The 14,085-nt window shown below is 36.9% G+C and overlaps 1 protein-coding gene across 1 annotated transcript in view; it reads right to left on the minus strand.

Annotated features, from left to right (window-relative positions):
• Positions 1 to 14,085, minus strand: part of LOC115221966 (importin subunit alpha-4) — a 46,950-nt gene that overhangs the window by 11,590 nt on the left and 21,275 nt on the right. Inside the window, exons 5-11 of the mRNA XM_029792064.2 lie at positions 9,760 to 9,845; positions 9,475 to 9,561; positions 8,378 to 8,592; positions 5,677 to 5,808; positions 3,570 to 3,698; positions 2,899 to 3,003; positions 767 to 838 (exon numbers count right to left, since the gene is read on the minus strand). Of these exons, the coding sequence (XP_029647924.1) occupies positions 767 to 838; positions 2,899 to 3,003; positions 3,570 to 3,698; positions 5,677 to 5,808; positions 8,378 to 8,592; positions 9,475 to 9,561; positions 9,760 to 9,845 (826 nt within the window). The remainder of the gene's footprint in view (positions 1 to 766; positions 839 to 2,898; positions 3,004 to 3,569; positions 3,699 to 5,676; positions 5,809 to 8,377; positions 8,593 to 9,474; positions 9,562 to 9,759; positions 9,846 to 14,085) is intronic.

Genomic DNA, 14,085 nt, shown 5'->3' on the forward strand with positions numbered 1-14,085 from the left:
TTGTTTTCCAACTTCATCTTATAATCATGACTTTTATTACTACCTCAATCCATCTAAATGTATATATTTGTTGTTACCTGTCATAAAAAGCCCTTTTTATTTACAATGCGCATTTTCGTTGATTTTTCATATTTTACCCTTACATTTCCACGTGTATTTTATATTTTCTTTTTGTAACATATTTCTACTATATATATATATATATATATATATATATAGCTTCAACAGCAGAGATTAACAGTAAAGGTTGAGAAATTTGCCTTAGAGTTTGGATGTTAGTAAGGAATGACGGTTGGAAGTAAGTCCATTAATGTTAAAGACAAGAGACAGAATTGACTAACTGGTTTTATTTTGGTTTCTTGAGGAAATGTGAAGAATGACAGTACTAGAATGGCAAAACAATACTACTTTAGAAATTGTCCAATTCTTCAAACCATGGTAATTATATATGTAATTAATAAGTTAATGAATATACAGCCATAAGTTCTACCAAAATTTCTCGTCAATCTCAAACTTCCAAAGACAGAATGACAGCTCCTATGTCAAGTTAAAATAGAGAGAAAATACGATGGAAGAGGGAAAACAATAACTTTCACAATCTTATGTCTGTCTTCCATGTTGGTATGGCTTGGACTACTGTTATAGTCATTATAGACAACACCAAAGTATAGTTCGAAAAAAGAATGGTTAAACCACGTAAGAATATTAGCTAACGTTTTATGAAACAAAATAGAAAATTAGAAAACTTCATTTTTTTTTTCCTTACCTGTTCCTTTCTGCCACTAATAGTAAGATTACTAATTGCCCAAGCTGCTTCTTTCTGTGTCTGAAAATCACCCTGAAAGGAAATAAATTGAAACATTGAAATCATATCAAGTTAAGCATTAATCCATTAGCATTCAGATTACTCTATTAAATGTGATGCTCGGGTATTCACATTGTTTTGAATTGGTCATATCAAAATTACGAGAGACTACATGACTATTCTAGAATAACATTGTAGGGTAAGGTGAGAGAGGCCAGATCTGGCTGGTTCAAAAATAAAACAGCTAGAATACTGAATACTTTGGCCAGATATAGTCGATTTAAATACTACAGGGTTAATTCTCTAAAAGACTTTTAATATTTAAGGTCATGCAACTTAACATTGGATGATTAGCATAAATCAGCATAGATTTTGTTGATTAGTATATTTCTGAGTCTCATTATTTTATAGCTTGGAGACTGGAAGTGTTTCAGATTTTGGAATGATCCTGTCTGCAGCAATGAAATGGAACACATTATTCCTATACATTTCATAAACATTGCTCATAAAATATACCATGAAGGTAGTTTTACAGATGTTTATTAGTAACGTGACTCATAGATATACCATAACAATAGTTTTGGTGCAAGTTCAAGTTTCACTTTTACCAAAATAAATTTGCTTATTTTTTTTGCCCCACCCAGGGTAGCTATCATTACTCCCAATATCCAAAGATTTGATGGGTGGCAGGCAACATAAGTACATTTCCCGGGATCTTCCAAATAATTTCTGGAAATTTTCATTTCCACACTTGGAAAATTTTTTTTTTACATTGTGGGCTTTTTTTCAAATAAAGGGTTATCATAAGGGCAGCAAACTGACAGAACCATCAGATTGAAGTAAAGATGCCTCACAGCTTTGTTCTGGTTGTTCTTGTTCAAATCCTGTTGAGACGTATTTTGCTTTTTATCTGTCAAGGAGTGATAATGTAACACACACCAGTGAAATATTAGGGTCAATGGCATCATCTAAGCCTTTTCTCTTCAAAATTGCCAACCTTGTGTCAAAATGAGAAACCATTATAATTACTACTAGTACTATGACCCAACGTTGCCAGGTCATAGTGCTAGTGCATGCATATACAGCTGCGTGCGTGCACACATACGCGAGTACTGTCCAAATCTCCGACCAATCACATACAGCTAGCTGGCATTCAATTGGCGTATCAAGTTTCGGGCATTTTGATTGGGTTTTGGATAGAAAATTCACAAAAAAGTCACTTCTATAGATTTTTTAATGGCTTTGTGGGGTGACTGGGGAAATGTGAAGATGTGCACGACCACCTAACTGAAAAATTGTGGATTTGTATAAAGGACACACACGCAGACATTTTGCCATTTATATATATATATAGGATCAGAATTGAAATCGATCAATGGAAATTGCAGATGTGTTACCAGTGCCGGTGGCATGTAAGAGAACCTTCCGTTTCGCGACCATTGACAGCACCGCCCCGTTTCGTGTCCGTTGCCAGCCTCGCCTGTCCCTCGTGCCAGTGGCACATAAAAAGCACCATCTGTTCGTGGCCGTTTGCCAGCTCTGTCTGGCACGTAAAAAGCACCCACTACACTCTCGGAGTGGTTGGCATTAGGAAAGGCATCCAGCCGTAGAAACACTGCCAGATCAGACTGGAGCCTGGTGCAGCCTCCTGGCTTCACAGACCCCAGTAGAACCGTCCAACCCATGCTAGCATGGAAAACGGACGCTAAACGATGATGATGATATATATATAGAGATTATTACACCAATAAGATGACAAATCAGTGTGTTAATGAAGACTACTTTAGTTTGGTGATTGAAATTCAAAAAAGTATCATCAGATTTCTAGTTCGGTTTGACTGAGTATATGCTGTGAACATCAGAAAGTTGATTAGTTGATTAACTGTCCGTATGTACACACACTACAGAGACCCCCTAAAAGATACTGAATATCTATTTTTATACTTTCAAAACTAAAATGAAACTTAGAAAACAAAACACTTTTTCTCTCAATAATAATACAACAGAAATTCACTGGATGTTTAAATTGTACAGTTTTATAAGGTAAAGGAAGAAGATTGTTAAAAGTATTGAAACAACAAGGAAATATTTACTTGTGATAAGTGGTGAATAATCAAGTTAATTAAGCCTGCATCAATAACTGCCTGCACTTGTTGTTGATTTCCTGCTGTGACATTTGATAAAAACCACACAGCTTCCTGAAGAATAAAAATAAAGAATAATTAAGGAATTTCAAAATCAAAATCGATCAACATCAATGGAAATTGTAGCTGTGATATCAGTGCCACGTAAGAGAACCATCCGAACGTGGCCGTTGCCAGCGCTACCCCGACTGGCCTCCGTGCCGGTGGCACGTAAAAATCACCATCCAATTGTGGCCGTTTGTGGTAAGAAATTTGATTGCCAACCACAAGATACTGGGTTCAGTCCTGCTATGTGACACCATGGGCAAGTGCCTACTATAGCTCTGAGTCAACCCAAAGTCTTGTGGATGGATGTGGGAAATGGAAATTGAAACCCATCATATGTATGTATGTATGTATGTGTGTGTGTCTGTAGATTTCTATGTCCCCCACCACTACTTGACAACTGGTGTTGGTTTGTTTGCAGCCTTGCAATTAGCATTTCAGCAAGAAACTGAGAGGAATAAATTTCCAGCTTAAAAAAAATAAATACTGGCGTTGATTTTATGGCAGTGGCCCAGTACTGCCACAATCCAATGTCTGAAACAAATAAAAAGAGAAAAAAAAAAAAAAAAAATTACCTTGTTGATTTTCTCTTTGGGATGCATCAATAGAGGAGGGAAGTGCTGCAGTGCATCACAATTGAGGACAATTTGTGTCTGTTCATCGGTGCCAGTAACAATGTTACCAACAGCACGAAGAGCTGCAGTCTGGAAGGAAAAGGAAAAAGAAAATAAATAAATAAACGTTAAGTGATTTAGCTTGCTAACCATCCACATGGTTCTGGGTTCAGTCCCACTGCGTGGCATCTTGGGCAAGCGTCTTCTGCTATAGCCTCAGGACAACCAAAGCCTTGTGAGTGGATTTGGTTGACGGAAACTGAAAGAAGCCTGTCGTATATATGTGTGTATATATATGTATGTGTGTGTATATGTTTGTCCTTCTAGCATTGCTTGACAACTGATGCTGGTGTGTTTATGTCCCCATCACTTAGCAGTTCGGCAAAAGAGACCGATCGAATAAGTACTGGGCTTACAAAGAATAAGTCCCGGGGCCGATTTGCTCGGCTAAAGGCGGTGCTCCAGCATGGCCGCAGTCAAATGACTGAAACAAGTAATAGAGTAATAATTTATTTCCGAAGTAAAAAGTAATTTTGTACGAAAGAAGTAGACTGAAATAAACTTTACCCTTTAGCATTCAGATTATCCTATCAAATGTAATGCTTATTTATCCACATTGCTCTCAATTCATCATCATCATTGTTTATCGTCCGTTTTCCATGCTGGCATGGGTTGGACGGTTTGACAGGTCTGAAAAGCCAGCAGCTGCACCAGGCTCCAATCTTATCTGGCAGCATTGAGATTTTGACAGGTTTTTTTTTTATCTTTAGAATGACATTGCAAGTAGGTGTGAAAAGCTGGATCTGGCCAGTTTAATCCTTTAGGATTTAAACCGGCCAAATCTGGCACAAATGTTCTGTGTTTTACATTCAAACTGGCCAGATCTAACCTCTCATACCTAGCCTACACTAACATTCTAAAAATAAACAATCACATCATCGAAACCTCAAAGCTGTAATTAATTCAAAGCAATTTCAATAAAAAAAGCATTACATTTGACAATAATCCGAACACTAAAGGGTTAAAATACGAGTCAAAATATTATACCTTATTTGCATAGAGTTACAGATTTTACAACTTTAATGAAAAAAGACTAAAAGGCATGGCTGTGAGGGTTCAGGTTCAGTCCCAATGCATGGCACTCTGGGCAAATGTTTTCTATTTTCCTGGGCCAACCAATGCTTTGTGAGTGAGTAGACAGAACCTGTATTGAAACCCGCGATGTGCGTTTTTCTGTCTTCCCCCACCCTCTTCCCTATCACTTGATGACCCGTGTTAGTTTGTTTATTTCCTCCTGATTTTGCTGTTCAGCAAAAGAGACCAATAGAATAAGAATCAGAGTTTAAATGGTGGTAGAGGGATGGGGAACTGCATGGTAAGAAGCTTGTTTCCCAACCACAGAGTTCAGGGATCAGTCCCATTGTGTGTCATGAGGCAAGTGTCTTCTACTACAGCCTCAGGCCAACCAAAACCTTGCACATATATGCATCCCACCATTGCTTGGCAACTGGTGTTAATATGTTCACATCCCCATAACATAGCAGGTCAGTAAAAGAGACCAATATAATAAGTACCGGATTTAAAAAGAAAAGTACTGGGGGTGTGATCAGTCTAACCAAAATTCAAGCCAATGCCCTAACATGTTCTCAGTTTAATAACTGAAACATGTTAAAAGTAAAACCCTTCAGTTCTTCAACATCAACTAAGTCCAGAAAGTAAAAGAAGATATAGATATAGAAATTGTCAGAAAAATGAAAAATAAATCAAAACCCAGCCACCACAACAGAATTGATATCATGAAACCAAGGTGCCATGTAAAAAGCATCCAGTACACTCTGTAAAGTGGTTGGCATTAGGAGGGGCATCCAGCTGTAGAGACCATACAAAATCAGACTATGGAACTTGAAACAGCTCCTTGGTCTTACCAGATCCTGTCAAACGGTCCAGCTCATGCCAGTGTGGAAAATACACATTACATGATGATGAAATTTGTCAATTCAAAACTTGAATAATGATTCCAAGTTCTATTACAATTCTATTTAAAAGGAGAAAGTTTACAATAACTCACCTGTACCTTTACTTCAGGATGACTTAGGAGGGGTACTAAGAAAGGGACTACACCTGAATCAATAACCATTTGTATTTGTTCATTGCCGCCATCAGTCAGGTAAGACAAAGCCCAGACAGTATCAACTAAAATCTAAAATGAAAAAAAAAAAAAAAACATATATAATTGAAATTACATAAGAATCAAGAAACTTCAAGAGAATGAGTTGAACTTGAAATAGAAAAAGATACAAAAATAGCATGTAAATAGTGGCTTATGAAAAACACCAACCTTTGACTTTTTCTATCCAAATGTGTTGTTCACCTAATATTTACGTGCTATTTTTTATAGCTATTTCTACTTTGAGTGGAACCATTATTAATCAAAATAAGACATGTTAACCAATTTTAAATTCACAAAGTACTGAACAACCATTGAAGAGTTAGAAGATTGTTTTCTGTTATTTATGATCCTCTTATACCTAACTCAAAATACGGACTACTGGGGTGGTCCCCATATACATACCTGTAAATATTCACTACTGGGATGTAATAAACAGCTCAGTGCAAAATTACATTCCTGTGGCTGTCAGTATTGAGTCAAACTCTTTCTCGATGTATTGCTTTTTTCCCCAAAAAAATGTTGGGCAATACAAGTTTTAGATAAAACTGTGTTGGGTCAACTATAACTAAGCCATTTAGTGGGCAAATCATTTCAGCATTTTTTTTTTCTTGAAGCCTAAGACTAACAAGGCCATTAACCCAGTTTTCCATGGCATATCAGTGACTGAAGTCACACTACCCTTGAATGAGATGCTGGTCCATTGCAGGATTCAAGACCAGCGAATTTTGAGGGGAAAGGGACATATCAATTACATCGACTCCAAAACTTGAACTCCAAAAGGATGAAAAGGTAAAACTGACCATGGCAAGATATAAACTCAATGTAAAGAGCCAAGCAGAAATGCCAGTGAGCATTTTGTCTGACATGCTAATGATTCTGCCGGCTTGCTAATTCCAGAATTAAATAAATCTGAGTAAGCAGGGATCATGTTGAGACATTACTGCATCTTTCTTATTCAAAACTGATTATAATAGTCCTTTCCGTATTCAGTTGCTGAAGCATGGAATAAACTGCCTGCGTCAGTTGTTGACTGCCATGACACTGCATCCTTTAAGGCCCTCATGCTTTCCGAAATCCGTCGAAACTACACCTGATTATATATACACTTTCGATGAGTTGTAGTGCACCTGAGCACTGTACACAATGTTTATTATTATTATTATTATAATGTTTCATAGTTTACTTTTGTCTTTTGTGAAACATCTACAGCTTGTGCACTGATAAATGGTTTAAGTGTTCTAAATTCTAGTGAGGATATAAACACAGAAATAAGTCTTTTATTTAGAAAACATTGCATATAGGTTTCGTTTGTGCATCGGAAATAACAAGTATAATACCGTAAAACTATATCTCAATTACTTATGACAATGTATTTGGATGGCAATTTTGTAACCATAATTCACCGACCAGGTCGACATTTGCATTATTTAGGGACTGACCGTATACAGAAACTGGTCTTAAATGCACATTTCATAGTTACTGTTCTCATCTTTTCATTAGATGATGCTTTGTTCTCTCGGTGGCCATTTTTACCAATCAGTGGATTCAATATGTATATACTTATTTCTTCACTACCCACAAGGGACTAAACACAGAGAGGACAAACGGACAGATAAACGGATTAAGTCGATAATATCGACCCCAGTGCGTAACTGGTACTTATTTAATCGACCCCGAAAGGATGAAAGGCAAAGTTGACCTCGGCGGAATTTGAACTCAGAACGTAACGGCAGACGAAATACTGCTAAGCATTTCGCCCGGCGTGCTAACGTTTCTGCCAGCTCACCGCCTTTTCAATATGTATATACTGTCTACAATCTGGTTGCTCTTCCTATACTGTCACAAATTTATGTTCCCAAGTGTCTCTGTAATGGCTCCTGTATAATTAGTCCCACTGCTGCTGTGGCTACTAGCACACAACAGGCATCCAATGGTTAAAATGCTTTCTAATTAGTTTTCAAGTTAAGGTCAATAGAAAGAACACCCCATCAACAAGCTCCAGTTCAGGGATAACAGCATCGATCCTTCGTGCTGAAGCAGCTTATGTCCAACATCAACATATCCCATATTATCCTCCAAGCATCATATGTGACATTACCATGCATGGGCGCTCACAAGACAATTCTTGCAGTAATGTGGTCAGGATGGCACATGCTGTGAATGGCAGGCCTCAGTCTCTTCTGTTACCAAAGCCAAGCATCATATGTGACATTACCATGCATGGGCGCTCACAAGACAATTCTTGCAGTTATGCGGTCAGGATGGCACATGCTGTGAATAGCAGGCGTCAGTCTCTTCTGTTACCAAAGACAGACCAAAACAGAAGTCAACACTGTCCATATTTCCCATGCAAAGTATGATGATGACGAGGACGAGAGACTGGGAAATTGGAAAGATGTTGTGTGTGTATTTTCTTCAGGCAACAACCTAAGTGAAATATTTTCATGTGCAAATTGAAATTAGATAACACACGTCTTTTGTAAGACCGATATTCATGAAGTAAAGTATTCATCTTTTTAAAAAAAACATTCATCAGAACAGATATTGGACTGAACAAACGAGGAAAGACAACAAAGATTAGAATCAGGTAAATACTTACGTTAATATCTACATGGTGAATCAGATTACACAAGGCAGGTAGAATTTCATTAATTGTTTCCGGTGGAGGTGGTGGCTCTTTGTTACGACATAAATTCACTATTACCCATGCAACATTTCGTAAAAATGGCAAAGGAATTGAGGGGCTGATGAAAGACAAGAGAGGGCTGACAGCACCTAAGCTAATCACATAGTCTCGACACTGAGGGCCATCACCTAAAAACAAAAATATATAACAATTATCATTAGCAATAGATAAACACAAATGAAAAACATCTTCAGGGAAGAAAAATATTTTTTACAATAAAGCCCTGCTTGGCTTCTGTACAAGGATATTTCAGATCTTACAAACTAATGTAAAGACTGTACACTACCATCCTTTCATTGATGGACAACAACCGGAAATGTTCCCAAGAAACACTCGCAAAATGAGATGCAAAATTGTGGTTGATGGTTTGCAAGGCAGAAAGTAGGTACTGATATGCATTTCATTAACCCTTTCGTTACCAACCCGCCCAAAGCCGCCGAAAAAAATTTTGGCTAATGTGACCAAACTTACCTATTCATATTTAAATGAGAATATCAGAGCAAATCTTTTTAGTACATTCGTGAAAACACGTATTATACTTCGTAAACAGTTCAACTACAGTTTTGTACAACAATCAAAGTGTAATTTTAATTCCGTGAATTTTGAGAGATTTTTTTCCGGAATTTGTTCCTATTGTGTTTTTAAAATTTGTAATTCTGACAAAAAATGGATACGAATTTCATTATATCAAGCAGCGAGTCAGAATTCAAAGGATTTTCTACTGAAGACCTTCATAAACATACTTTTATTACTCAACTTATCTGTAGTTACAATTTATTTTTTAAGACAAAAAGTTACATGAGAATTATACAAGAACTTATTAAGTTTTATGCAATGCAGTCTAAATTCACAAGTATTTTAAAACTTAATTGGAACATAATGAAAAGTATATTAGTTCAAAAGATTAGTAACAAAAAGTCTTTGTGGCCTTGTGTGTTCATTATCATAAACTATATGACAAGCTGAGGTTTGAAAGTTAAACATGTGAAAGCTTTTCAAAGTGCACTTACCTATTATATTACCCAATGCCCAAACTGCCTGTTCACAAACATTTTGATGAGGGGATTGTAATAATCTCAGAAACAATGGGACAGCACCTATAAAATAAAACAAATGAAACTAGAATTTGATGAAACTAACAATGATGTTTGACAATAACGGCTCATTTACTGGTGTCATATAAAAAGAAATATTTAATACTTCCGACAGAATTACATCAAAGAGTCCTATCCAAAGTGTTAAATATCTCTTATCTTTACATTTCATTAATTACATTTTGAAGAACAAAGTCTTACCTGCATTGACTACAGCCTGTGTTTGTGCTGATGTACCAGAAGCTATATTAGTCAGCGCCCATGCAGCTTCAAATTGCAGTGATGGGCTTGAGAAAAAAAAAAAAAAATTAAAATTAATTTTGACAAAAGACTAAAGAATTAAGATTCTGTTTAACCCTTTCGTTACCAACCCGGCTGAAACCGGCTCTGGCTCTAAGTACAAATGTCTTGTTTTCATAAGTTTTGAATTAAAATCTTCCACTAAACCTTAGTCACAATTTATGTTCCTAACACTGGCTGAATGATAACTAAGTTATTTCACTAAATTCTTGGTTATATTTAAAGTAATTGAAAGAAAAACAGAGCATCTCAAAATAAATACAGTAATGAAAGGGTTAAGAAAAGTTTATAAACAACTCAGTAAAAAGAAAGCACCAGTTTTAATCCTTTCAACATCAATCTGCCCCAGACTGCCCCTGGTTCTATGATATAAACTTCTTGTTTTAAATTAAAACCCTCCATCAAAATTACATGTTAATTCATATTGCAAACATCAGCTATATTTTTACTAAATTCTTCATTAATTTCAATAGAAATATAGTAACAAAAGGATTCAAGTAATTTAACCCTTTAGCATTCAAACTGGCTATATCTGGCCAAAATATTTAACCTGTTTTATATTGAAACAGACCAGATCTCACCTCTCACCTCAGCCCTACCATGTCATTCTAAAACTTTAAAAAATCACATCACTGGGATCTCTAAACTACAAGATAATGCAGGATTAATTCAAACCATTTTAAATAAACAAACATCACATTTGACAGAATAATCTGAACACTAAAGGGTTGAATTAAAACCTGATGACAAAATTTCATAATTTTTATTCCGAACACCAGCCTAATAACGACAAAGTTATTTTACTAACTTCTTCGTTAATTTCAAAATTAATTGAAACAAAGGCAGTACGTTCCGAAATACAGAAATTTAGGCGCAGGAGTGGCTGTGTGGTAAGTAGCTTGTTTACCAACCACATGGTTCCGGGTTCAGTCCCACTGCGTGGCATCTTGGGCAAGTGTCTTCTGCTATAGCCCCGGGCCGACCAATGCCTTGTGAGTGGATTTGGTAGACAGAAACTGAAAGAAGCCTGTCGTATATATATATATATATAATATATATATATATATATATATATATATATATATATATGTATGTGTGTGTTTGTCCCCCTAGCATTGCTTGACAACCGATGCTGGTGTGTTTACATCCCCGTCACTTAGCGGTTCGGCAAAAGAGACCGATAGAATAAGTACTGGGCTTACAAAGAATAAGTCCCGGGGTCGATTTGCTTGACTAAAGGCGGTGCTCCAGCATGGCCGCAGTCAAATGACTGAAAAGAGTAAAGAGTATTCCAACCGAAATAGGGTAACAGAAGAGTTTGAATTATTGGAACATATCTGATCAACTTGATGTGGAGAAATTGACAATGACAAAGAAGTAAAACCCTCATACATCCAGATGGTCTTTTTCTCACTGATCACAGTAGTTGCAAGTGTGGCTGAGAGCTAAGTTTGCTTACCAACCACATATTTGCTACTATAGCCCTGGGCTGATCAAAACCTTGTAATATATGTACACACACATGCATGCATGTGTGAATCTCATTCCCTTCTCATTGCATGAGAGCTGTAAATGATCTCTTCAGTCAAAGACGAAGTGCCCTTCATTTCCAATATGCTGTGAGAACATGTCTGCCCATGGAGTAATATTACCTTGCTTTGAAACAGGCAAAGGTTAGCAACAAAAAGGACATTAGACAGTAGAAAAATTTGCCTCAATATGCTCCATTTGATATATGCGCGCATGGAAAAATGGACATTCAAATGATGATGAGGAGAATGAAAAATGATAATGTAAATATGGAGGTTTTAGACAATTAGGTTTTTATAGCATACAAAACTGTATGGGAGTCATGTTAGATTAGGACCTGATGTATTCTTTGAAAACTGAAGGTTTCTGATTTTGGTTCAACATAGAGAAATGCTTTTTGTAAATAGATTTGTTCAAGCACATGTTAGTGCAAGATCTAACTAAAATTGGTGCAAAGTCATGTTGTATACTATGAAAGTAAAAGTAGGTACCTAACAGGAATGTTGCGGTCATGATTCAAAGCTGCTAACATGGCTATTAAAGTGAATGATGCACAAAATACTTGTTCGAAATGGAAAGCACCAAAAATAAATAACGACACTTCATGGAAATGCAACTTGGCAAAAGTATTCAAAGTACCGTAATCTATGTAAATGGAACTTGCGACATGTTATCTTCCCTATTTCCTGCAGAGAACAAATGGATTAGCAGAGAAGCAAGTTAAACATTTCCAGACAGATAAACTTGAGCCACACAAAAGGACAACAGCAACCAAGACTAAAAAAGATATTCTCCCTATATACACTAATACTTTTTGTCTTATTTAATTGGTTCAGTTATTAGACTGGCATTGCCTTCAAGAATTTTTAGTCAAACGAATTGACACCGGAACTTATTTTTCTGTTAAGCCTGATATTTATCCTATCAGTCTTTCTGCTGAGCTACCAAGTTACAGGGATGTAAACACACCAACACCAGTTGCCAAGTGGAGGCCGGGGCACAAACAAAGACACACACATACACAAAAGGCTTCTTTCAGTTTCTGCCTAACAAATCCACTCACAAGGCATTGGTCAGCCCGAAACTATAATAAGGTGCTGTGGAGTGGGATTGAACACAGAAACATGTGACTGGGAAGCAAGCATCTTACCACATAGCCACAGCCACATTTGCACCCAATAACATATTCATAGAGCATTAATCAAAGGCAACTACAACTGATGACACACTAATATATCTATTTATAGAGCATTAGTTGAAAGACAACCAACAAATGATCAAACACTTATATTTATAGAACATGAAAACAGCTGTTATGCTAATGAACATACTAATGATCATAAGCCCGATAAACGAGTAAAGCTGTGTAATGTTAAATGGTTGAGTATAATAATCCCTATGGAGAATTACCATATTTTTGTTGATATATGCAGTCCTTTGTTCCAATTAATTTTTAAAATAACGAAGAATTCAGTAGAATAACTGTGATTATTAAGCCAGTGTTCAGAACATAAATATTTGACAGATGGTTTTAATTTACATTACAGGATGGTAGGTTTTAATTTACATAGAACACTGCTTGGGTGGATTGGTATCAAAAGGGGTTTTAAAAATTCTCTCGTTTTTGTTGCAATGGTTTACTCAGAAACCAGGAAGGTTTTTATGTTTATTGATACGATGGCACGTAAAAGAACCATCCGAACGTGGCCGTTGCCAGCGCTACCCCGACTGGCCTCCGTGCTGGTGGTACGTAAAAAGCACCATCCGATCGTGGCCGTTGCCAGCCTCATCTGGCCTCTGTGCCAGTGGCAAGTAAAAAGCACCGTCCTATCATGGCCGTTTGCCAGCCTCGTCTGGCACGTAAAAAGGACCCACTACACTCATGGAGTGGTTGGCGTCAGGAAGGGCATCCAGCTGTAGAAACACTGCCAGATCAGACTGGGCTTGGTGCAGCCTTCTGGCTTCCCAGACCCCAGTTGAACCGTCCAACCCATGCTAGCATGGAAAGCAGATGTTAAACGATTGGCAAAGATTTAGTTAATGTTATACTAATTGCATGTACCACCACTAAAACACATCATTTCTACAGGTGTTTTCCCAAGTTGGAATTGGTGGAATGAAATTTGCTTAAGCAGGCCAAATGTCATTCTTCTCACCAACCTTTGTTTCCATGGTGGCACACAGAACAAACCCAAAACCACATGACTGCAATGTGAACAGTTTAACCTTGTAACCATACTCGCTTCTATGGTATATAACTTTTGAGGAATAGCCATGAAATACAGTTCTACTGGAGATGATCTTGCATCTAAAGCAGTGTTCTTTATGTTTTTAACTTATGTCTTCAAGTTCTTAGTTTATATTACTGCTCACTCCATCAGTTACCTAACTACTGTATTTTGCTGTTGTAATTAGGAGGACAGAAGTACATATTTTATATTTTCTAAAAGACTAAGATACCCTACTCCCAACCACTTTGCTTGACATCCATCCTATAAAAACTCAGACAGCTAAAGCTTGGTAAGCCCTTAACTGGATGTTCACCCTTCTGCACAATCAATACAAACTCAGATGTATCGTTGATAATACATTCTTTCCAATACCTTTCCCAAACTCTAGTCACCATCTCTCCCTTACCTTCAACCTAATTCATGTTTATCATTGATCCCAGCACCACCTCAACCATTGTTCATCATT

The sequence above is a fragment of the Octopus sinensis genome, linkage group LG19, assembly GCF_006345805.1.
Source record: "Octopus sinensis linkage group LG19, ASM634580v1, whole genome shotgun sequence".
NCBI classification, from domain to species: Eukaryota; Metazoa; Mollusca; class Cephalopoda; order Octopoda; family Octopodidae; genus Octopus; species Octopus sinensis.